The following is a 26,823-nucleotide window of genomic DNA, read 5'->3' as shown; positions in this document are numbered from 1 at the left end:
TTTATTTGCAGTCCAAGAAAATTTGATGCAGATGTCATCAAGAGAATAAATAAAATTTCACTTTTTTTTCTTATCAGTTATAACTTATTTTTTCTTCTTGCCGCACACATCATACTATTTTATCCATTTAAAACTGCAGACTGGATCAGTTTCTGGAGTTAAATTGATTTATACTCGCTTAGAACCTGGATTAATATGCCTTAATTGTATTTCTTCTGATATTTTTCATTTAAATTAAATGACAAATAACAAATGTATAATATGGCAGCTTTTTCTTTCCCTAAAGTGTTTACACCATCATTTACCTTCTAATTCTTGGAGTTTTATACAATATTGATGCCTTCTTCCAAAAGCAAAGCAATTATCTATAGCAAAAACCATTTCCTAATAACTTATGGTAACATTTATCACACTGATTAGCTCCTTGGGTTTAAAACCAAAGAGTGCATGTTAAATAATCAACTGAACTAAATACTTACTGGTGGCAACTCCTATTAAATTACTATTTTATTGTCTATGATACTAAATGATTATGCATATTACAAGTAATGGCTACATTATTCATAAATACTAATAATACAACGTGTACCTCATTTCCACTTCTCTGACATAGAGAACTGGGATCTCCTTATAAGATCCACTGTAGGTAGAAGTCTCTCTTTAATTGCAATACAAAAGATGGCAAGGAAACTTTGAGCATCAAATGTTAAATATTCTTGGCCAAAATTGATTTTCAAGCTAAAATGATCTAATGGATCAAAACAAACAAAGTTAAATATTTTTCTAAACTTGTTAAGATTTTTTTTATTTCTCTATGTATTTTTTCCTCTCCAAAATGGAAAACTAGGAAAACTATGAAAATTTAAGCAGACACTGTGCTGGTTCATTCCCATTACCAATCCTCTTTACAGAGGGACAGCAAAAGGATAGCAAGAAGTTGGATTTACTCATGGCAGACAATACAGAGCACAAAGTTTTGTGGAGGTGAGAGTGATCCAAAAGAAGACAATTGGTCAATCATTTTGCTGGTGCTAACAAAGCAGAGAGTTATTTTTGCATGGTCTCAAGTTGCATAGTGAGCACTAGACTGATTGCTGATACTCCCTACTTGAAACAAACACTTACAACTATGGTTTCCTAAATGTTTTGAGAAAACATTTTTGGTAGGAGTGTGATTACCACCAAAAAGAGTAGAACAGATCCCTGCCATGCCATCATGCCTTGGGTACACATTTTCCTCTTCTTCTTTGTAGTGACCCTCACTCTTGTCTCCTTATCTAACAAGCCAGATTAAAGATCCAGTCTAGCTGTAAATGACAAGGACAAGAAGCCAGGCTATTTTTCAGGCAGTTCAGTTCTCCACCCTGGTTTGAGGTCCTGTCACATAAATTAGTGGTGAGCAAAAAGACAGCTGTGCCTTCTTTGGTGACAGCCCACGCTTAGGTCAGCTTACAGCTATCACAAAACCACACCTTTAAAAACCACAAGTATTTCATACATGATGCCAGGGCCACTGCAGGTGCAATCACATGGGCAAATGTGGCAGTGCAGAAGCCAAGCCTAGAGAAAACAAACTGCAAATGCCCCAAGCTAAAAATCACATGGCTACAAAAATAAGACAGCACTATTTTTGCAACTACTAGGTGAATATATTCACCTAGTAGTTGCAAAACACCTCTTTCATTTTCATTTCAAATGGCTCTTTACTAAGGCAAAAATGTTTTGTCTGTCTTAGTAGTTATTAAAGAAGAATGGAAACTGTTGTATCCAGCATTGTGCTTGTAGCTTCACATCTAAAAACTGTATCTTCAGGTGTTTTTTTTATTTTAATTAGGTTTTTCAGCTTGGTATAATAAAATTTCAGTCTCCCTAGAAATGCAGATTTCTCCAGAACTGAATGGTACTGAACATGCCTCTCAGAAGCTTTGTTGCCCCATACCTGGGCTTGGCTGGGAAGGCTCTGCCTCAGAATCACTTCCTCCTCCAGTGGGAACTCTCTCCACCCTGCTGTTTACCACAGCATCATCTTCAGTCCTCTCTGTTGCGATGGTTCGCTGGATGTTTTGGTACCTAGATACATGCATAGAAAGGAACAACAAGATTTAGTTAACAGAGGTGCTTTCTACTTTCTTGTTGCTTTCTGCTTTAACAATAAGTATGTTTCTAAATTATTCCAAAATTTCTATCTTCAGCGTACAACACAGTAAGAGCATTGCTGACTCTTCTTTTGCAGCTGGTGCAGCTGCTCACATTTGGGCAAATCAGTACTCTGCAAACTTGGCATTTTTCAGTGACTAACAAAGAGCCACAGAGGGTGCCAAGTCAGGAGTACTCAAACTTTAAACACATACTTAGGCTACGTGGTGCTACTTCAAGCCTTCCCTTTAAAACATCTGGACACCTGGAACCCAGAACTAGAGGTGGATCATGGTTCCTTCTCTCATTTAGCCTTATGAAAGCATAACCAATGAGGTAAGGATCAATCCTGTGATGCTCTGGGTAACCTTCAGTCTTATTAAATTACTGGATGCACATCCTGAACCCTTAAAAAAATCATCTTTATCTGATGAAGAAGAACAAATAGCCTGGAGTATTTTGAATTCACAGAAATCAAATTCTCCTTAACTTGTTCACTCATAGGGTCAGATGAACTGGTGAACATGTTTTCTTTGGTTCAACTGGCAGATTATGAACATGTCTTACGTGTATTATAAATGCATTTTTTACAGAAAGAGAAGGAAAGAAAAATAAAGTATAAGGAGAAAGAAACAACAAGAAAGAGAAAGAAATGCAAAGCTAGAAAACAAATGTTCTTAATTATTTTAATTAGCTTTTATTCCATCCTGATATTCTTAATCCTTCTTTCTTCATGGCATTTCTGTGTGTATTTGAAATAGGATGGCTTTACTGCCTACTTTTAATCTGATGCAGCATTGTTTGTCTTTAATTTTTCTGACTTACACTCTTTGCTTTCCCCAGCTCAAGCTCTGACTTACAGATTTTACTTACTTTCTGTCTCTTTATTTGTTAATGCACGTTTTATTCCAAATTAGAAGTTAGCCATGAGTAAGTTCCTCAAAGTGACACAGGATCATTAAAGGCAAGAGTTACGGTTTGGCTTTTTGATATCTCAAAAAATATAATCTCCAGTAGCTCACTGCAAACCAATCCTAGGCAAAAGGGCTGGAGGTAATTAAGAAAAAATAATTAAACTTTTAATAGATTTATACTAAACTTTCACAATGCTTCATGTCCCCCTCCAGTAATCAAAGTCATTTAAAACTACATTTAGTGTATATTTTGATAGTTTTAAGAAAACACCTATCTTTATAAGAAAATTCTGACAGCAGGTTTTGCAACAGCATGAATTTAAACCCTCTGTTTTAGACCTACATTTATTCACTTGACTGCAGGCAACTGAATGAAATTTCCATTCCAGTACTGCAGCAGTTTTACAACACCCACATGCAATAGAAGGGAAAGGAAAAACCAACCACAAAACCCCCCAGGTTCATATAAACAAGGGATATAAGCACACATATAGAAAAACCCTGTACCTTCAATTTAATTAGATGGTAGAAAATCCCCACTGGCAAACCTCAAAGAGCAACAGCAGCTGTATGCCAACAAAAGGCTACGCATTTCTTTTGCATCTCAATACTATAAAATCACCTTATATAAATACCCAAAAATGCCAAAGTAATTGGAGAAAACATTGGAAGTGCAAAAGTTATGGGAATGCCTCTGGAAATTTCAGTCTCCTTTCAAAGTGATTTGTCAAAGAAATAGAGCTTCAGAAATACCATGCTGTGGCTGCCCTAACCATGATGGTTATAATTTTTTATGTTGATTATTATCTTTCAAACTAATTCAAAGACAAGTCTAGACACACATATGCTGCAAAGTATCTTTTCAAGGGCTTGAACAACAAGGGCTGTTATCTACTTGACCAACAAGTAAGCAAGTCAGGTAGTGCTCCAGAAAATGAGCAAGAGCCTTCAAAATAAGAAGCACGGATGTTTCTTTGGTGTTTTCCCAACACCTGGATTCCAGTTTTGCATTCCCAGTATTCTCAAGTGGCTTGTACAGCTAAAGGGAAGCTTGGAGCACAGAAGGAAAGCAGGACTAGGTTTAATCACAGCTGTGGGTTTTTTTTTCAAGCTGAATTTCCAAAGCTTTGTGGTTTTGGCTGGGCTAGAAATACCAACCTTCCTTGTAGTATTTTGGTCATTCCATTCCCTTACACAAATTAAACCAGGAGGCCAAAAAAAAAAGCAAATTTGTTTAAAGGAAAAGTCACCAAGCTTTTTCAAACTGCTGAGTGATGTTGAGTCCAAATTTTGTTTGAGGTTAGAGCAAAAGTTCAGGCTGCTGTTAATTCTATCAGCAAGGTCTATGTTTGCTGTTGCCTCACCTTAAATGGCTCTCAGGTGTATTTGCTGAAAAACATTTCAAATCATTGTTTGAAACACAAGAAAACAGAATTCTGAAATGAGGGTTTAAAACAAAGTCCAATCCTCCACAGTGTTCATAATAACTGTGAAAAGTAGCTATCTTGACATTCCTGAAATGTGGAGACATGAAATATCTGAAATTGGATTTAGGACTAGAATAACTTCAAAAAATATAACAGCCAGGTTAAAACTACAAAAATTACTTGCCACTGGGCAAGTACTCAGGACATTCAGTATGAATCCCTTTTATTAGTATCTTAGGAAAAGTTCACAGGTAACAATAGGAGATCTTTCTATTCAACTTCTCAAATCAATAGAGCTCCTTGGCAGAGAGGAGAGAATCCTTAATTCCAAGAAACCATGACATTTCATGTTTAATAACCTGCAAAGTCTCCAATGGAACTGGCATAAGTAGAGATTTGCCATTGCTGAAAACTCCATTCTTCTCCCTTTATAACTGGATATATGAATAATAAAAATGGAGAGATTCAAAGAATATCAATCTTATTGACTCTCAATTCCCAACCCAAACCAGTGATAATCAAGTAATACCCAAGACAGCCTACATGAAAACACTGAATAATATGAGGGAAGGAGGTCACAAAGACAATGCCTACGCTTCAGTTTCTGCTGTGATAGCTGGTTTAATGATTAACCTGCATTAACTAGCAGAATGGTAAATCACTCTAATAAGCATTTATTCCTTTCATGGTTGTTCTGCACTTCCATGAGTTCAACCTCAAAAAAAAAAGAAAAAAAGAAAAAAAATTGGATGTATCTCCACAACAGCATTTTGGTTTCTGTGGCAGATAACTTGCTTAAGTGGTAGCCAAATAGCCTAAGCTTTGACATGGCTAAAATCCCTCTTGAAGACCAGTGCTAAATGGCAGAGAAGTCATGTAAATCCCTTGAAAGAATTTACATTAAACATTCACTTTCTTAAGCTTTTTTTTTTGTTCTTGTTTTTTTTTTTTCTTGTTTTTGTTTCTGTTTTTGTTTTTTTCTATTAACATGGCAGCTTGAGGCTTTATAAGCAAACCTATAATGAAAACAAATACTGAGCATGTTCTCTCATTCCTGCAAGACATAACACATGCTATGAAATACTACTCAAAATAATGCATTTTGGTAAAAAAGGATTATTCTTCAAGAGCGTTTTGATGGTGTCAGTTTAAGTTGGCCCAGTTCTCCCAGACTGCCTCATTAAGGGCACAGCAGCTCCCAAACTTTTCAAAGTACATTGAAAGGAGCACTTTTAAACTCTGCATCCTTCTCTCAGCTGAAGATCTTTCTCTTAGAATAGAAGAAAAGGCCAAAAAGCTTTTGTGGCATTTTACATGCTATAATTAAAATATAATTTCAGTCTTGCTTATCCTTTTCTAGAAATGGCATCATTATAGTAAGCAGGGAATTAAAAAAAACCCCAAACCCTCTTTTTAAGCAAAAATGGAAGATTTTTGACCAACTGATTATTTTGTTTTCCTTTCCTCTTAAATTTAGTATAAAAAGCAAGCATGAGAAGAAAATTATAAACAAATCTATGTGTGGACTAGTCAAAAAAAGCTAAAATATAAACGACGTTAAAAGGTATCTCAGCCAGCTCAGAATGAACTGACAGATTTACAGGGCCCAATGCAACACTAAGCAGACCTGTCTACCTCTAGAAATGTGCACGGTCCTATTAGAGCAGGGCTCTGCCCTGGAAAAGGAGACAGACCTTTCAACAGGCCTAATTAGCTTGGGTAGAAACGCCACATGGACATGGCAGCAATTCCAGTCAGGTCCCAAAAAGCTTTGCAGCACAGCGCTGGGTGCTGACCCATCAGTACCACTGCCACAGTTAAGTAGCAAAAGTGACTCCATTTTGGAAGAATACTCCCTTCGCTTCCAGTGCAAGCGCTCACCGGCGGTTCAGCTGCTCCATTTGCTGGATGGAGCCAGACCTGTGGATCCCGTCCGGCGTTGCTGCGGCTGTGGGCCGCTGCCACGTGGTGGTGCGGTTGACATGATCCACGTAGAACACTCTCCCATGGCTGTCTATCCGAGCTTCCCAATCTAGGGTTGGAAAACAAGGAAGGGGTGATGCTGTCAGTGGGATGCCTTCCAGAAATCCTGCGTGTGGGAGGTATATACAGACACACACAGACACACAGAGACAGGGTATATACACACAGGAGATACTATATATATAGCCTACATGCAATACATACCATGTGTATATATTCAAAGTACACATTCAAGTGTGCATATCTATTATTTGCTTGTCTATATATACATATATGCAGTATATGCATATACAGAAATATTTCGTCCATAGCACACAAGAAGGCCATGGAGCTCACTACCACAGCACGTGAAAAACTAGTGACACATAGGGGCTACATTTTTAAAAGGATGAGGTAATTTTTCAATTAGTGATACTGCTTGGCTGGATTCACTGCAGGTCGGAGCAGCCACAAAGAACCGACCCTTACAAGAAGATTACATCTGAACTAATATGGCAAATTCCATTTTTTCCTTTTTGTTGTGTTTCAGAACAAACATGTTTCATTTCTCTCCCTTTTGCAAAGTGGCTTCAAAGGACAGCATAGAGCAATTAAAGGCTTCACTGAAAACTGATCACAGTCTCTTTGGACATACCTTAGAAATCTCTCTAAACAGAGAATTGCTCTCATGAATGCAAACTAGATTGAGAGTCTGTAGAATAATATTGAGACTTCTATCACTATTGTTTTCTGCTACTGTTACTGTACTCCCATGATTGAAAACTAAAAATGATTTTGTATATGATGGCTTGTGGAAAATGGTAATGTTGATAAAAAAATAGTTTGTAACAGAAGAAATTCAGAAGTGAGTTAGCTAGCAAAGCCATTTATCAAACTGGTTAGAATGCATGGAGAAGTGGAATAAATTAGGCTTGCTAGTTTCATATTCCCACATGACCCGTCAGCTGATGATACATCTATGTAAATACATGCACATACTTTCTACACGTGTTTAGATGCAAACCTCATTTGCATTCACACACAAATCCACATATGGTGATTACCTTTGAGGGCAAACACTTCCTCATATTCTTACTATGATACCATCTTCCCTGATGAGTTCACTCCTCCTATGGTTTTCTGTGATCAAATTCAGGGTCATCTGAATTTCATACTTTATGTATTTCACTTCCTATTCCCTAAGAGCAGGATGGAAATTGCACCTTTTCCTACTATATTTGGAAATGTATGCTTCATGACAAGTTCCAATCCTTTGAATGCTGGCCCTGACTAAAACTACTTCCCATATTTGATCCCAGACAAGTGTAGGCTATCTGAAGTCCATGGCTAGTTGCCCCTGACAGCTGAATCCCACAGACCTTAAAAGATGGGTGCTGGAAGTCCTTGGAGAAATTTTCTGTAAGACTTCAAGACAAGAAAAGCCATAAACACATACATTGCTTCTTTCAAAGCTATCACAGTCCTTAAAAACACAAACCCTATAGTCACACCATGGGCACACATGCAGCATCTCTCACTGTGAAAATCACTACATTATTTAAGGAGAGGACTCTTCCTCCTCCAAAGTTTCCCAAGGATGTGGTAGCTGTTTAGAGAACAAGATCACAGCTTTGTAAAAGCCATGTATAGAACATAAGACAGTGAAAAAAGCACATCAAATACAATATATGCACATTGAGGTAAACCAGACTGACACATAAGGCAGGTCGAAGGCCAGAGCCTTGCTGAGCATGCTGGCACTGGTGGCAGGTGTACCACTGTGGGTGGGAAATGGCCCTTCTGGAGCTATGCATTATCTGCAGTGTCCTCAAGGAAATAACCTTGAACAGATCAAAGATGATCCTGCTCATCATCATGAAGATCTTAATCTTCCTTGCTGTTTTCTGGCAAAGAATGAATCCTAGCCCTCACTGCACACTACTGCTGCACCTGTTAGCAAGTTAAGAATTATATGGGTCTACAGAGAATTAGAGGCTTGTAAGCAGTGCTGTAGAACCACACTCTAGACAGCCTACAGAAGACACCAATTGGTTGTATTGGTCTAAGCCTGCTGATGGACACTTAGCAAGAATAAATATATCCAATTACAAAGCCAAACAAGGTTTTATAATAGATCCCTGTGCATCATGAGTTCTACAGCTCTCTATTTTGCAATAAGTAAAGACAACTTGGAGTTCCTAAGCTTCTAAGCATGATATTTGGAAACCTAAGAGTAAGGATACTTGTCCAGAACTTGGAGATCACAGTGAAAACATCAGGTCAGAGTGGAGTATGACTTCAGGAAGGCTGACTCTGCCAGATGTGTCAGACATACACCAACAGTATGCACAGACACTGTCACTACACCTGTCAGCGAGTGTTGCTTTATTCACTGCTTTACAGGTATGTCCACCTGAAACCATGGGCTGACACTGGCATGCTAAAACATTATAAACTGTGTTTCTCATGCCCCTTGCAATAGTTTTTCTAGTCAGCTGTGTAACTGTTCTTTTTGTTACCTGAGAAGGCTGTCAGAGGGTGGCAGGTACAACTTTAGTTGTATGCAGGTAGCAGGTGTACTTCCTACCTTCCCATAAGACAGCCTGCAAGTCACACAAGTCATTGAAGCTCTCTGAATATGATACCAGGTTTATGGACAGATGGATGGATACCTGCACAGTGAGACAAACAGACTGCCAAGTGAACACAGGCAGAACTCTGCTTCCAAGCTGTGCTCAAGTCCCTTCATGCTACTTCAGGGGCAAAGGTGATCTGGGATGCAGCCAAATTTCCTCAGGGTCTTTTGTTAAATTTTCCTGGTAAAATATGATTGTGACTACTACAAAGACTAACCTCTATCTAACCTTCACAGTAACAGCATGCTAGAGCATGGGCTAGGGATGTGAGAGTACTGGTTCTGTTCTCCAGTGATCCTCCTCCACCAGCCAAGCCATATTTCACAGCAGCCTCTGAAACTGCTCTGATTTCTATCAAAAGATGCAACTATTTCTGGCAGGATCATGAGGGTAAAGAAAATACATTGTCTTTTCCACTCCAAGCTCAGCCACACCTTCGGCAAAGTGCAGCTCTGAATTGGGCACATGTATTTTTCTTGGCTTCAGTTCTGTAGGGTTTCCAAACACAGGCATAATAAGGGGTGAATGGTAATGCCATCATAAGGCCGTGCAAACACCACAAATCTTCAGTTAATCTCGTATCAGATTTAGCCTTCAGACTGGTCATTATGAAACTCCTACATAAATAATGAATCTATTATCTTTATTTTCCCAAATAAAACTGTCTGAAATTAAATTTCCTCCCCAAGACCAGCTGTTGTGGGGTTATAGTGAAACCAAGCTATTCAGAAAACTATTCAAAAGAGAAAGAAGACTGTCCAGAGGATTCTCCATGACTGAAAGAAAATCAGTCAACACTGAACTTGAAGCACTGGCAGATTACCTTCACCTCTACTTACAGATGGAAGCCAACATTGCACATGAGAAGTAAACCAGCTTTGATCACATAACTTGGGTTTAAAATATAAAGTTTTTTCCTTTGACATGATTGAAGAACTATTTATCTAGGATTAGGAGCTATTAAAGGCACTGAGATAGCAATACTGAATTTAAGGAGAAGAAAAATTTCTAGATTAAGGCTATGGTTTTTATTTTGAAATGGCAGTAAAATTCCATGGAGAGTTTTTGGAAATCAGTTTCCTAAGTGATATTATTCAATTCAACATTTTCCCCACTCAGACTTAACTTATTACATCCATTCTTATTAAGACCAACATATTTAAGCCCACAGTGCCAGCCTTTATTGCAAAAATGGTGTTAGATGCTAATGCTGAAACAGAATCCTACAAAGGGATATCACTTCTGTACTTTATCATCCATATTGCATTTCATGTCCTTACACCCTGTCATGAAAGCACTTGAGAAAACCAATGGTAGAAATACTTGCCTTTTGAGAATAACTATAAGAAAGAGGAAAGATTTATTAAACTGGTGCTGGAAGAACATGGAATAGATTTATAGTATATTCTGTTTACCTGAGCTGGTGTTAGTGTTCTATCATTAAGTCATCTAATAGGGAATGTGCCCGATCCACAAAGTGCTGCGGTAAGAGTGGGAGGAAGAGAAATATTTCCCTGTTACAGAGGTAACCGTTCCCATTTCATCATTCACTGGCAAGCCACAGTGGGACTCTAAAGAGACTTTATTGGGCTAAAGGCATTTGAATCATTCATGCTACTGTGAGGCTGACGCCAGCATTGGGGCTATTTTCAGCTCAGGGAATACTGACAGCATGGTTGGCAAGTGATGAATTATTTTTCAAGGGCACCATAGGCCAAATAAGTGTGTTCCCGTCTTGGGCTTTGAAGAAAATAGAGTGCTTTGTTTGTATGCCTAGTTGTTTTTGTGAGGCACTGCACATTCAGGCTGTGAAATCCTGTGCTCAGTCGAAAGGTGATCAGCCGCACGTTGCAGGGCACAGAGTGCGCTCTGCTGGGCACCGAACGCCAGTGCAAGAAGCAGGATAATCCTCCGGGAATCCATAAAGGAAAGGCTACAGAGACAAGTAAAAACAACTCCAGCAATTGCTTTGGTGTTAAAAATCCTGTACTATCAGGCTGCTAATCTATTACAATATTTAAAACCCTCTCACTTTTATGCAATGCAAGTGTAGAGTCCACTACAGTGCATAATGGACATAAAGTTCACTGATTATCAAACCCAAGGACAGTATAACAAGACCACTGTATATGAATTGCCTTTTCCCAACTTCTGCTGGTTTGGTTCAGATTTGGACCTGTCTGTCCCAGGAGCATCCTCACTGTGAAAGGGCTGCTGCTGGACCTGCACGCAGACTTGACAGACCACAGGGACTACCATCCCAAACCATCTTTGAAGCTGGTTACAGAAAACCTGGAGACAAACGTTACAGAAAAATCAGAGTACTTTGTTGATACACCATCCAGAAAGCCTTATAGCCAGGCTTCCAGAACAACTGACAGATCCCAATCATTCAAGTCTGAACACACTGACTGGAAAAAGGGAATAATATTTTCATTTCAGGGAAGAAGATGGCCCAAGGCAGAGAGGGAGGTTATGGAGCTTGTCCAAAACAACATGATAACACTTGAAGTCAGGATCAAATAAGGGAAACAAAAGGGCATATTGCTTGCATTTTGGAGAATGTATATACAGAACAGACAGGGTTCTTCCGAAAAACATACTGACCTCTACACTGTTTAACAGGAAAAGCTGAAAAAATGCAATACAACAAAAAAACTAAAGCTTACTTGGTGGAAGAGGCTCATCGATAGTTGGGTAGTGATGATGGTCAGGCCTCAGAGAAGGAAGCTGGCTGACTGGCTGAGAATTATGGAGTAAAGGACAATCACCTATGGACAAGATATTCAAGACATTGACAGTCATTCACTGTTCTTACAATGTGATTCAAAAAATGTGTTACTGTAAAACAAGTGATTATTTTAAAAATAGGTTAACCTGATGTACTAGCATCTCTGGGTATTCCTATTTTCAAGACACTATTTTAATAGCAACTCATATGGCCAAGAAGTATTAAAATAATGCAGTCGAGTCTCTTGAGTCAATGCTGAACTATTATGGGCCAGATTCTGGACTCACAGACACACAAGTGTAAGCGACAGAAGAATCAGGCTTGATCTCTGAGAAATACTGTTCGTGTACAATTAAGCTCAAGCTCCTGCAGCAACTGGCAGGAACATGCAAAATCCTGGTTCCAACTTTAAACTCATTCCATCAGTGGAATAAAAGGCTAAAAGCTGCCTTGGATCTTTCTCTCCTTTTCAAAAAGATCAATGGCTGCATATGCAGACTATAATGGCAGGATTTTGCAGTCCCTGCACAGGAGAAGATCATCCCCTTCTGTCAAAGAGTCCATCTTGGGTTGAAGGAGAGAGAATGAGAGAAGGACCAGAAACAGGTAGGAGACAGGTGGTAGAAGAGGACAAAAGATAGTGAGATATAGTCAGGATCTGAGATAAGGAAGGAAGACCTGAGACAGAGAAGAGGAAAAGAAGAAGAAGCAGAAGAAGGAGAAGAAAAAGAGGCACACAGGATACAGTGCAGAGTAAGTTTTAAAATATCAGCATTGTATACATGTCCATATATAGAATCACAGAATGGCTTGAATTGGAACGGACCTTAAATATTGTTTCATTCCAATTGCTCTGCCATATTTAAATATGAAATAAATGAAACCTAAGTACATGTCCAAACTCATGGTCTGTTGAGAGGAACAAGTAACATAAGATCAAGTCAATGCTTATAGAATCCTTTACGAAACTAAGAAGTTCTAGTAGGGATGAAAAAGCATTCAATTTCTTAGACTTAACATGCTAAAACTTCACAGGTTCCAGAATAAAGATTCTTTCTTGCCTTGTCTCTAAAATCTTAGAAACCAGGACTATTTATCTTACTTATGGACATATTTGCATATTGTGTGGTAACAGTTTTTGGCTATAACTTCCAGCTTGGCTTGTTAATACATATATACTCCAAATTGCATAAACATAATATTTACTTGCATCAGAAAGATGCAGCTTATGGAAAAAGATATATTAAGCTGAATGGTTCTGGTGATTCTGGGAGTGCTAAGCCAAATTCACTGTGTACAAGCTGGTTTAACTCTCTTTAATGTTAGAATCTTAACAGCCTAAGAATTAATATTTTGTAAAGATCCCTAAACAAATGCCAATGAAATGTAAAAACAAATTTACAGAAAAAAAATAAATATGCTTTTTTTCTTAAAATACAACAGCTAGAATGCAGAAGCCAATTTTAAATAAAACTGTAAAAACCTCACACGACTCAGAAATGAGAAAAATCACTTAGACAAAAATACTCCCCCTTCTAGGTGCTCTGATGATACCGTATGGCCTCTTAAATGCCTTCATTAAACCACTTGTGTATAGGCGTATCTCACAGATGTATCTGCTGCATGTTTTGAACAGACAGCAGAGTTACATAAGTTTATGACTCAGTGCTAAAAGTCCATCTCTCACAGTCTTAAAAATTGTGCTGTTACTCCACATGTAGCATTGACTACCAGATCATCCATCTAGGTTTCTTTACTTACCTCACCACAATTGACTCTTCCCTAGTCAAGATAGTTACACCAAGCCAGCGGAAGCATGGTAGTGTCAGTCACCTGGAGTGGGTGATGGTGACCACATCTACTGTATTTGTAACAGCTGCCAAGTCATGAAGCAACCTACACATTGACTGAAGCACCCCAGGTGACACCAAAAGAGTGCTAACAGCTGGGCTGCCCTTCAGACACATGCTCAGTTAAACAAGGCAAAGCCACCACGGACGCTGCAGGGCTCTTTATGGAGGCTCAAGTCTTGGTGCTGTACTGAATCCATATGCAGACCATCTCCCACCACATCCCCTATCAAAAGCTCACAGCTCAAAACAACCACCATTCCTGTAAATATGATCTCACACATACACAAGCTCGTGCTCCCTTAGCTATACTTGCATGTAAATGCTGTTCACAAGCAAAGGCTCTCACCTGCAAGGAAGGAAGCTGGGTTTCTATGCTTGTGTACTTCTGAAAATTTAATTATTTGTACTAGATTCTGCTCTACAGACTCAATAATTCCCTAGTCCCAGCTGTCTACAAAGTATTTACATAGGCTGGTGTAAATTTTTTCAGCAGGGGTAGGGTCTGTGGCAAAGGAAGTTGTGAATAAATAAATTGGGAATGGAGAAAGAAAACACAGATGAATGCTTTAATTGGAGTTCCTCAGTGATACCCAAATAGGTTATCTTTTTGCTACCATTTTAATTTGGTGTCACTTATAGAGGGAGAGAGATGACTCAGAATTAGGGAGTGCAAAAACTACCTCTTGACCTTGCTGCATACTCCTGAGCTGCAGCTGAGTCCTTTACTCCTTCAGCAGGAGAAAAATGATACACTAGCTGAAGAAGAGAAGAGTGATCAACTCTTCTTCTTCATGTAACTGCAGAGAGCATGAAAGGAGTTACCAAAGGGGGGAACTTAATGTAACTGTAAAGGAATTGGAAAAAATAGCACCTAAACTACAAAGAAAACAAATTAAAGTACATTCTATCTCTAGGGAAGGACAGTGATACAAGAATTTTATTAAATATTGTTAAATTTCCAGTATCTAAGAAAAAATAGAAATCTCTGTTGAATTGCCCTATGATCTGTGATATCTGAGGTACATTTGTTTGACACTTGGAGAATTGGAACATATGGAGCTTGAAAACTGTATTTGTAAGACCTTATGATTATGTACGGCTAACAAACATTTACAGAAACTGGCCCAGACCTTTATGTGGTACAAATCAGCATATCTGCCCTTTGACAAGCACAAGCTGATCCTCTCACTGACTATCAGAGACATGGCAGCACATCAGACATGTGATATGGAAAAATCCCAGGAAAAAAGGAATGAGTTGGTGGATGTGATAATGCTGATCTGCCACATAACTAAAGTAGCTGATCCTGATTTTATAATGATGCATATATATCTACAGTAATTCATATATACAGATCCCTACCTCATTTAGTTGATTTTGCTGGGATTTTTAAGGACAGGCTCAATTATCCAACCCTCCCTTATATCTGGCCCAGCTCACAGCCCCTGAGTTTGTAAGAAATGAACCATGAGCTATCTGAAACCTCAATTATCTGATGCCTTCTGGGACATCTAGATAATCAGGGTTGCCCAGCGCATCAGTTCTCAGGATCTAACCTTCTCTTCTGCTGCTTGGACCTGCTACTGGGGTGTCTAGACCCTCTGTGGCTCTCTGTGGATTCCCACCATGAGCTACTAGTTCATCTGGCCACTGGGAGGAGCCATCCACTTGCTCCCTGTCCAGCTCAGGGCTCTGCACTGAATCTGGCACTGACTCAAAAGCACTGTTCTCCTCCTCATCATCATCCTGTGAGGAAAAGACCGTGCTCTCAGAAATCTTTGCGCTGTCGACGGAGGAGAAGCGTGTATGGCTGGAGAAGCGATTGTTACTGTCATAGCAGGAGGTGCTGTAGCACGAAGTGCTGTAGCAGGAGGTGCTGTAGCAGGAGGTGCTGTAGCAGGAGGGGCTGTAGCAGGAGGGGCTGTAGCAGGAGGTGTCGCACGCCTCACACTCGTTGTCACCACTGGGCCTGGAGCTCGACTCGCTCTCACTTCCTGTCCTGCGGTGTTCCCCATCCAACAGCCCATCATTCAAGTCAGAGAGTTGCTCATCCAAGTTCCCAGGAGGCACCGTGCTCTGGCTGAAGTTCTCTTCAGCCTCATTTTCTATTGGAGGCTCTGCTGCCATGGTCTCACTCTCACTGACCACCTCCTTATCCATCACCTCCTTGACAGTAGACTCCTCATCGTTCTCCCTGCCATTACCACCAACTTGCTCTTCTTCCCCATCGCTGCTCATCTGTGCCGAGGGCAGGCTGTGGAGCAGGTTGTGTATCCGTATGTAGTGTGTCCGAGGGGTCTCTGGCTCACCACAAGCTGAAGCTATGACTGTCTCAAGTTCAGACACAGGCAGGGAGCATGGCCTGTTTTTCCTCTTTGCTGTGGTCCTCAGTTGTAGCTTGCTGTCTTCCTCCTCCTGGGCTGAAGCCCCTTCTTCTTCTTCTTCCTGACTCTTCTCTAGGTCTTTGATGGCATGCACATCTGCACTCACCTCATCAATATCTACTGTTTCTATGCTGGTCAAGACTCCACCATCTCCCTGAATACCAGAATTGACTTTGTTATTTTCCCTAACTTCGGGCTCGGGAGGAGACATGCAAGCCGTCAGATCCGACTGCTCCATGAGGTCCGTAGCACTCGAAAGCAGCACTTCTCCTGGGATGGATTCCAAGGGCTCAGGAACTGGCACCGCATCAACCTCCCCATCTCCTGCTAGCTCTTCATTTAAGCTGTTCTGGTTGACTTCCCCAGGTGGTTTGACAGCCCCTGGGCTATCGACACTGTTCACACTGTATCCATTTAGCTGTTCTGGAGCTGCACTTTCTGAGGTCACTGTGTTGATGCATGGAGGCTCACCGAGGCTTTCCTCTGTGGGGTTGTTCACAGGGCTTTCCGGGAGGTCAGCTGGCTCAGGATCTGCACTAATGGAGACCTCTTCATCATCTGTATGAGACAGAAAAAGGAATTACTTACTCTTTTAACAAGAAGTGTTGACGGAACCAGAGGGTTGGCTGTGGGGGCACAAGCATCCACAGCAATCTGAGAAAATTAAAAGCATAAATTACAGTGTGAAATGAGTGGGCAACTGAATAACTATCAGGAAGTGCTGAGGTTTTTTTGCTAGGCAATCTTTGTACAGTGGATTTAATCATGGGTTTACTCATGGTGGTAATCTGTATGCAGTACCCTGCCTTGTTGCAGCATTACCTGAAGGTAACTCCTTCTTGAAACTTCTCCTTGAGCCAAAATGGCATCAGAGGAATACTATGGGAATATTATGGGAATCAGGGAAGTTTTCTCTGCCATTTTAAAGACAGTATTTTGTCACACTGAAGCTGGCAAGACTCCACAACAGAGAATGCAAAAAACTGTGTTTACTACCCCTGAAATGCAAAAACTTCCCCCAAAATATCCCCTGACATGGTCCTCATCTGCACCACCTCCTCTCAGCTGTCAAACAACCTGTGCTCTTTCATGCCATCCAAATAGTCAAACAACAGAAATCAGGGTTTTCCAGCAAGTGAAAAGCAATGGTTTTCCAGCCACTAGTGCGGCTGCTGTTGGCTTGACAAACTGAAGCAGAGAGGGCAGAGAGCCTGAGAAGCAAAGACTTCCTGAGAAATACTGTTGAGACTGTGACATGAAAACCAAGGTTCATGGTGGTAATCATAGACCATCATGACAGTCACTTCTGAATTACTACAAGAGAACATGAACCAAAACCAAACCAAAAGGGAGGCAAGAAGTGGAATATAAAATTAGTTTTTGTTTTACATTTTACATTTTTCATTAAAAATAATTAAACTGAGAAATTTTCTAATCGTCTTTGCGATTACATTCTCCATTTTTACTTATGAGATGAAGTGCTCAAATGCAGATGACTACAAATAGCAGCCTATATAATATTTTCACTAGGGCAGGTGATAGAGAAGCAGATGAGACTTCAGTTTTCCACAATCTTCTCTCCCAGTGATGTGGTGGAGTATTTGGAACAGCCAATAACAGGGGAATATGAGACACCAGTAGCTCTGTCCTAAGGGGAAAGAGGCAAGAAGTTGTGACTCATGATTCATCCTGTGATGCGGGACTTTATGCACTTCCTTTTGCTCGTGCCTGTCCTTAAAGTCCCAGAGCAGCCAGGAATTCATGCCGATTTCTAAAGAGAAAGAATGCAAACTAAAAGAAAGGAAAAAAAAAAAATCTAGACATCTAGATGAATGATGGGTTACGACTAAGAATTACCTGGATGGATGGAAGAAGTTATCTCAAATCGGAACTGCAGCTGGCCACTGACATGATCTGTAGGAAGTCTGCGACCCAGAGTGTAGCTTACAACCCTGTCTCTGAAAGAAAACAAATATTGTCACAAGAGACTATAATCTACCCTTTATCTGCTGTGCATAGATAAATCTGCTGTGTCCTACAAAAATACATAATAAAATACATAAAGGCTATTCATCCCAGCCATGAGGGCATGTTGACTTGCATACAAGAGAACAAATGGCAGAGGAGAGGACAATGTCTTCAATTACAATGGAACAGCTGAGTAAGTGAGTAAGACAGGCTGCTGGGACACATAAGCACATATGTATAAATATAGAGAGAATGGTGGGAATGAAACTTCTGCAGTATGGGTATGAAAATAGTGACATGGGAAGCAAACAACTCCCACTTCAGCTATTGTAACAAGACTTTGCTTCCCTGCAGATCTGACCATCTACCTTTTTACAGAACCTCGCATTTCTGTATTTTCATCCCTTCATCATCATGTCCATAAAATTCAGCTTTCCTGTTCTTGTTTACAAAACCCTGTGCAGGCCAGTCCCCGCATACCATCTTCTTTCTCTAAACTGGCTGAGTGACTGCTCTTCATCTCTTTCCACCCCTCTTACCTCTATGAAGCTGAAATATCAGGAGAACACCTTCCTGACAAGGTTGATCAATGACTCCATTCTGTTCTTGTGCAGGTCCCTCCCTTTGCCATACTCCATCCACCCCTCAGAACAGAATGAAACTATAGAAGAGATTAACTTCCCAGCTGCCCACAATGAGGCTGAATCAATCTTTGCAAAGCATTTCTTGAGTGCAATGGGTTCACTAAATAGTAATACTTATGCATCTTTTGAAAGAAACATAGTTCACTTCCAGTTGGGCCAAATATACTTGCTAGCATAGTTTCACATGCATCAGAAACTCATATAAATGAGACAACCTCAAGACTTGCGTACGACCTCTTTGAACTTGTGTGCATACTTCTCACTGAGCTTGCCTGAAATTTAAATGCCACTATGGTATTAAAACTGAGTCTGATCTAGTGCATGTTGGAAGCACGGCTCTTGGCAAAGTATATCCTTAGATAGACAGTGTTTACAACAAGGAAGTAAAATAGGAAGTTATAATCACAAGATGATGAGAAATCTCATACAGAGGAAAGCCAGTGATACCAGTTACAGGGTTCTACCTTCCCCAAGCTGTTCTTATCCATCTGGTTTCTAAAAAGCTACTCTATCTTCTCTACTTGAGAAACAGGGAGGTAGCTCAGTCCCTTCTGGTAGATTCAGCTGTCAATATCACAGCCAGTTTCTGAACCAGCTGTTCAAAACCACTTCGAACAAGCTCATCTTCCTGCTGGTCTGCTGAATTGAGATCCAATTATCAGAAATGCCTTCTTGGAAACTGCATTGCATATGCTTTCCTCAGAAGATGATTCTTTTTCTCCCTTGCTCTTCAAGGTCTGAACATTACAGGCTTGGAGCCAACTTTTTGGCTTTTTATGATTACTATCCATCTTCCTTAAATTGGTTTGTATTATTTTGGCAGCACACACTTTCCCAGGACTTTCATGCAATGGGGAAGCAGGGCAGCACTTGTGAGCTCAAGGTTGTCCCTTGGCAGCAGGGTAGGGTCAAAAAGCATTAGTTACAACATGCCACACATATATTTTTATAATATTTCCCCTTTCCAGAAATTAAAAAAGAAGGAACACATCTGACATGTTTTTAACCCATAGATAATTCCCTGAAACATGTAAACAGCCTGCTGATAACATTAAAAGAAGATTCAAATTGAAAATATTGCACTCTCCAAATTCTCAGCCATGATACACAAAAACCGTCTTCTTTCCTAAATGCCAGCTCTCACTTTTCAAAATGCCATGCATACAGTTATAGAGGGAATTCTGTCTGGCCTATAGTCCAATAAATTCTAATTAAAACCAATACCATTTATCAGACAACTGTCAGTTTAATAACTTCCCCTTAACATCATTATATCACAATAATATCACCAGGGACTTCAGAATAGCAACACACTTGTTAGACAATGTAAGCAGCAAAATTTACCCTATGGCATGTCTTTCCAAAAGGCGCTGAACCGGCATAGAGAGTTTTCCCAGAAAACGTTTGATGATCGGTCGGCTCTTGGCAAATTTGTCTTTAACTTCTATTTCCAGGACATCCGTGGGCAAGGAGACAAAGCTGAATTGCTGAAATAAAAGAAGGGCACAGAACAATAAGCTGGTGGCAGGGTCACAGCAACACAGAGTACTACAGCTGAGAGGCACACCTCAGCACAGAGATACGAGGATCTAGTGAGGTGAAGGATACATGATCACTCTATTCAGACACACTTTTCAGATAGATTATTTTGAAATACCCCCTTTTCTATTCTTCTGTGCCCCAGCTTAAAAAGGAAGAACTCTGAAAACTCTATTTATCTGGACCAGTCTCCTAACCTGGTTCATGCCACAGTCTCACAAAGAGCTCAACCAGAAGGCAAGCCACAGTACAGGTTACTATCACAAACAATACTGGGAAAAACAGGAACAGCACCATCTAAAACTGCTCCTGTCACCAAGTGCATTGAAATATGTTGATTGCTGTCTCAGCTGGTCTGGTCACAAGAACATCTATTTGTCAGTAATGTTTCAGTAAGCTTTTAGAGACTGTGTGCATGCAAATCTTGTAGGAACAAGGAGAGGGATATTTTAGGTTGCAGGAACAAGCATTGGTGCATTAGGGTACCTGGAGATGTCCCAAAGCTCAATTTAAAAATAGTAGTGAGGAGGAAATATATTAGGTAACTTGGCTTTGCTTTCTCCTAGACTGGCTAAATTCAGTACAGGAGTGAAGCTGGTGACACAAGTCACAATAATTTTTCCAAACATCCACTACTACATCAATCAAAAAAGCATATTTGTGCTGTGGTGCACAGTAGTAGGAAAACTGTCAAACCACTGTTCACCTGAGAGGTCAGTATTGATGTGGAAGACAGCTTCTGTGGTAAGTGAATATTGAGATAGATTAAAGGATTTTTCTAGCTTTCCCCTTGCCAAACCCAATCTTCACAACAGAATCATTCTCTGGGTTATCAAGGCCTGGAGTAAAAGCCCTAAAATCACTTGCTCTATTGAAACATGGCTTAATTCAGAGATGCGTAGTTTAAACAGCTTCAAGTGAAATCAACATGGGTGGAATATTCTGTTAATCACAGCCTGCAAAAATGCAAATAATCAGAGAAGTACAATTCAAACAAGAGCTAAAGTGTTATTTTCTTCTTGTTTTCTTTTACATCTTTGCAACAGCTACCAATTAAAATAAATGCACCAAACAGGAGAACCTGAATTCCCCATGTATAATGGAAAGTTGCCCTAAAAAATAAATTGTCTTACTATTACTATTTCACCTGCTAAAAAACTTGAGTATCTACCAGTTCACGACACTTGAAAGCAGAAGAGGGGAATTAACTTGGCCTCTACTATCCTGTCTGTCTAGAAGAGAAAGGACTCTGTGTTTCATGGTCTTATCCAACATAACTAACGTAAAGTACTAATATATTACTGATGGAATAAATTAAATCCTCTCCTTGACTCATATTTATTAATTATCACACAGTGGCCAGTTTGTGAAAATGAAAGCATAAGCTTCACATCTAAGTTTAAAAAAAAAACCCAAACCCAAAATCCCAAACAAAAGAAAACAAAACAACCCTATCATACCCCAAGCCCCCCAAACAAACAAACAAACAACAACCAAACAAAAAGACACTGATTATAAATTCTGCAGTACCCTTGGGCTAACACTCAGGGATGTTGTGATTAATTATTTATCCCAAGGAGGGGTAAAAAAGGAGGCTGCAAAATCACAACAGAGATAAAAATCAACTGTCTTCAGGAGGTGGGAAGTTTGATGAAGCTTCTAACACATGCCCAGAAACTTCACCATTGATAACCAAAAGACCTGCATTTGAAGAACAAGTCTACTGATATTTTTTTATATTACTATTAAAATTTTTAATGTAAGTCTTCTGTTATTTGGAACTTTTCTTATTCTTATAACTCTTAGTGTTATAGAATTAAGTCAGAAGTTCAGCTTTCACATTAATAAAAATATAATACTCATAGCTGCAGAGGAAAAGAGTACAAAAACCTTAGCATAATAAGCCCAAGCATACTATTTTTAAAACACTTCTGATTTTTTTGACAGTCATTACCTGAAGCCAGATTATTTTATCTTTTTCATCTGGCACTCACTACTGGGTATTTTCTTTCATAATCTAAACAAGTAATCTTTACCCCATATGCTTTCACTGGGCCACAGCTCACTTTGTGGGCTTGTTCATTGATTATTCTTTCCCACAAAAGCTTAAATCCTTTGAATCACAACCACTAGTGCAAACTCTGCAAGACTGGTCAAGAACTTCATGGAACCTGCTGGAATACAAAGTCACTAAAAACTAAATTTTACACTGAGACTAACTGTAGAAGAGTATACTGAAGTTTACATAAATGGGCTTCTTTTTTTCCCACAGTCAAAAAACAAAGTGAAATTATAATCTCTGGCAGTTCTTTAATTCTGATGTCATGACTTGCTCCAAACCTTTAGTCTCTCCAGCTGTTCAGAGGTCTACCAAACTTGACAATGGCTTCAAGGAAGTGGTTTGTTACTCTGACTGAGCCTTTCTTTTGCTCAAATTAAAAAAAAATATTAAAGGAAGTAATGAATTTCAACACAGGTACTAATTTATCTACCAGAATAGCTACAGTTTCAAGTCCAAGAAGAAAACTTTGTCTAGTGACTACTTATGTGTTCATTTGGTTAATAGTAGATAACAGGACACATGTAAAAAACAATTCATAACAATTTATTTGATTCCTAGAACCTGAAGTTTTCACTTGATCTACAATGAAAATTCAAGTAAAATGCATTATATAAAATGTAGGGAACAGAACTCTTGCAAGTAATGGGCAGGCCCCAAATTAATATATAATCTACAGCAGTCAGTGAATGAACAGGTAACAAACAGGAAATTAAATCTCTATTTTCTGATCAGCCCAAGCAAGTAACTACAAATGCATTGCCCTGTTTATCACACCAACTTGCTGCAAAATAACTCTTAGAACTGGAGATGATACATGAGACAGCACACTACACAGAGGAGATACTGGACTGCCTCAGCAGAATGAAATGCCTTTAGGAGTAACCTGTTTCTCACAGAGGGCCTGGCCCTAGAAATAGTTTCTGACCCCATCTTGTCAATGTGGTATCTGATCCTTACCAGCTAGGAATGCAAGAGCTCTCCTTTATAGGAAAGGTAAGCAGGTCCTCCACTGAAAAGATGAGCTAGTGAATTAGCTGCCCTTGTGACTGGAGGAATCCCAGACTGAAAAACCCTGTGAGTTAGAGGCTTTGGAAAAGAGTATAGACCTCCAGAAGGGAAAACCTTTTTATTTTCCTCTAGAAATGTATTAGGCCTGTTAGAAGTAAAGGCTGTCTGTCAGGTATATCCGTAAAAAGAAGTTAAAATCAGAAAGTCTGAACACAAGGAATGATTGACATCCCCTGATATACTGGGGAAAAGTAGCACTTGTGAGCTGCAGAAAGGAAGCCTTGTGAAGGCTGGAGTTTCCTAACCTCTGGAATGCCTTGGCCATGTCTGCATTAGGAAGATTTATGGTACAATGTGAATGGATCCAGAGAGCAAAGCAGCTGGTGCTGTGCACCTGACTACCACATCCAGACATGTTGCAAGGGTTTTACCATGAAGCGACTCCAGGCTGGTGCCCTGGACTGAACTTCCATTTATTGTCTAAAAAGCACCTGGTGCACTCCTGGAGCACATCTGTTCACTTAACTTCTCCTGAGAGATTGAATTCATGCACTTCTGGACCGAAAAGTGGTGTCTTTAGTGGGGAGAGCAGGAGATTTGCTTTAAAGTACATCTCTTGAATGAAACACAAATACTATTATAGATGGACTCAGAGAATTGTTAAGAACCATGATCAATAGAACAAGTTAGTATGTGTATTATTTTCCCAGTGTCTTCTTCAATTATTTCCTTTTTAGGGTGTGATTGCATTTCTCTAGAATGATGATGTCTATGAGGAAACAGACTTGCTCAGGATGCAAAGTCATTACATTCTCTCTATTTTGCCCATTTCTTCAGCCATTTGTCAATGCCTGTCCCACTTGTTACAGTGGCAAGAGATGCTTCGCTCCTACACATTTAATGCAAAGAGGGAGTAGGATAGGAGAAAAAGACCATTTTAATTCCTCACTTACAGAAGGGCTACAGCATTATAGCACATCTTCTTACACACTGGAGAATCTGTACCAGGCTCATCCTCAAAATGCCCCTACCAGTAGAAAAGCTTTAGCTGATACTTTCTCAGGCAACAAAAATCAATAAGGTATAATTAATTATTTCCATAGAAATACAGAAATGGAGGGAGAGTAATGAGCAAAAGTGGCATGAGAAAGAAAATCATAGCAACATATTTCCATGTTAAGCCTTCTTGGGTTAAGCAGTGTATCATCAATTTTGACTCCAGTCAGTAATAAGTCATTAGGCTTCTCCTTTCATTTACATAGATTTTACACAGCTGCCTCTTGCAAATTCACTCTCTCAGAGATACAAATCAGAATCAAAGTTACCTAGAATCAGCTGAGATTTTCATACTCCCACACCTTCTCAATTATCTAAATGTATATCTGATTTTACATTCCTGCTGGCATTTTCAAGCACAATCTATAAACACTGTAGTAAACACCACTGAAAGAGTTTCAGACAGTAACCTACTTTTCAGTGCCTATTTGCTTCCAGGCTCAGCAATGGTTTTACAGACACAGATGATTAATTTAATTAATGTGAACAGATATTGAGGGGACCTTAATGCATGATGCATAAGGTAAGGAACAAAGGCCCATGCTAATGCTGACCTGGCAAAATGCATTTGTATCCATTTATAAGAGAACAGAACCATTTCCAGAGCTTGGAAGAGTTTTCATAGAAAGCCAGCTACTGGTGATGATTCATTTCTATGTTTTATTTTTACCAAACTTGTTTGCATCCCTGAATACAGATGGATTCCAGTGAGTGAACAGCACTATCAAGAAGTTGTTGAAATGAACAGAGCATGTCCATTAGCACCAATCAGACAAGTTACAGGCAAGTTAAATTCTTTTAAAACAGTAAGTATAATAATTGGTAGACAGTAAAATAAAGTCAATACAATAAAGATAAGTAAATTAATGCACTGGTGGCAGGAAAAATTGGGCTCTTGATTTGGAGTTGAATAAGCAATAGAATTAAAAATAAAATTTATTTGTGATATCCTTAATGTACAGGGATGATACAAGCAGAAGTAAATCTTAGAAGGCTGTGAATTACATTTGATGGATGAAGATAAATTTATTCTTTCAGCTGAATATTTCATTAGTGGGTTTTGATTCAAATACTCCAGTAAAACAATTACAGTCTTAATGCACATGGCACTCTCTCTCTGTATTACTCTGTTCTTCATTCAAAAACCTCCTCTACATGTCATTATTTCCCCATACAACACTACTTGCAACAACAACTGGATAAGCTCATCAAGAATTCCAGTTTCTTAAGCTTTCTACAGTAATCCTTAGTGACAGGACAAAATACTGCAGAGTCAGTAGTGCCAAGGGCAGAGCTCCACTTCTGCCGTGGGTGGAGACATGCCTATTCCTACTAGGAGAGACTGCTGGAAAACAGCAGTGACTGCAGGGGGCCAAATCCAATGGAGTTCTTTATTATTCTTCTTTCAACAATTGCTGGGGGCTTCTTCTCTACCATAAAAGGGATTTACATAAATGCAGACATTGATGTTCTAAAGTCTGATTCACTCCCTTCTACTGAACTCCTTCCAAGTCAGATAGGGCCTTCAGAAAACGGTCTTTATGGATTTCTCCCTCAGATCCATCTCAGAATTGTCTACAAATTTATTAGCATAGCAAAGACTGAAAATATTTGAAGATTCTCATCAGCACAAGTATATAAAGCGAGCAAGACTGATTGTCTTCTAGATGCAGAAGTTGTAAGTAAAATGCAGAAGAATAACATCCTAAAAAAATCTAGATGATTTTTCACACCATAACGCATTCCTGAAGAAACTAAAGGTGTCTTGGACTTTCACACTTCAATCATCAACAGACACTAAAATCTGTAGCTGTAGAGCTACAGCTTGTCTGTGTAGCCAAACAATGTTTACACTTTACCTGGACATGTGTGCTAAAATGTTATACAGGGAAGCTGCCACGAAGGCTTCACTCAGTCCTGATGACACCTTTGGTGGAACTCAAACTAAATTCAGATTCTGGATTTCACTTCACCTGTATATTGTTTTCATGCTTTGGTGTGAAAGGCCTCCAAGTTTCTACAGCATATTCTTTTGTGTTTGGCAGTAGAAAGGAGAAAAACTTATCCAGGTTAAACAATAAAGAGTTCAGTCAGTGTGATGTTTCTGTTGCTTTTATTTTGGTCTTCTGTTGAAATTACAGAATGATTCTGTGAGGCCATGGTAGGACTGTCAGCATTCAAGTGTTCTGAATATTAGATCAAAATCAGATCAAGCACACCCACTTAGTTTAAATTCGTAATGTTGAGTCAAATATATTAAAACATTTTCAATGGTTTTACTCTGTTCTGGAAAGACTCGGCTTTGGTCAAGTACCCACTGCTTGTATGACTCTAGGTTTGTGTGCTACATCAGGTAGCACCCATTTTATCAGCCAATATAAAACCTCTAGAGAGGCAGAGAGTTAACATAAACCCACTATTGCCTGATCTGGCTACTTTGCCAAAGTGTTTTTCAGTCCCAGAACTGATGAGTGGTCTATCACATACCCATTCAGCATTCAGG

The 26,823-nt window shown here is 39.5% G+C and overlaps 1 protein-coding gene across 6 annotated transcripts in view; it reads right to left on the bottom strand.

Annotated features, from left to right (window-relative positions):
• The window catches only part of HECW1 (HECT, C2 and WW domain containing E3 ubiquitin protein ligase 1), a 254,314-nt gene that overhangs the window by 55,969 nt on the left and 171,522 nt on the right, over positions 1 to 26,823 (bottom strand). For 3 of the 6 annotated variants that reach the window (XM_021531969.3, XM_021531967.3, XM_021531968.3), the window contains 6 exons: positions 20,000 to 20,142; positions 17,901 to 18,001; positions 15,216 to 16,601; positions 11,745 to 11,846; positions 6,359 to 6,509; positions 1,940 to 2,070 (listed from right to left, as the gene is read on the bottom strand). In XM_021531969.3, the coding sequence (XP_021387644.2) occupies positions 1,940 to 2,070; positions 6,359 to 6,509; positions 11,745 to 11,846; positions 15,216 to 16,601; positions 17,901 to 18,001; positions 20,000 to 20,142 (2,014 nt within the window). The remainder of the gene's footprint in view (positions 1 to 1,939; positions 2,071 to 6,358; positions 6,510 to 11,744; positions 11,847 to 15,215; positions 16,602 to 17,900; positions 18,002 to 19,999; positions 20,143 to 26,823) is intronic. The other 3 variants (XM_021531973.3, XM_021531974.3, XM_021531975.3) reach the window with 2 other exon arrangements.

Source organism: Lonchura striata, chromosome 1, assembly GCF_046129695.1.
Source record: "Lonchura striata isolate bLonStr1 chromosome 1, bLonStr1.mat, whole genome shotgun sequence".
Classification (NCBI taxonomy): domain Eukaryota; kingdom Metazoa; phylum Chordata; class Aves; order Passeriformes; family Estrildidae; genus Lonchura; species Lonchura striata.
The sequence above is the reverse complement of the archived record's forward strand: the minus strand, read 5'-3'. Positions and strand labels throughout refer to the sequence as shown.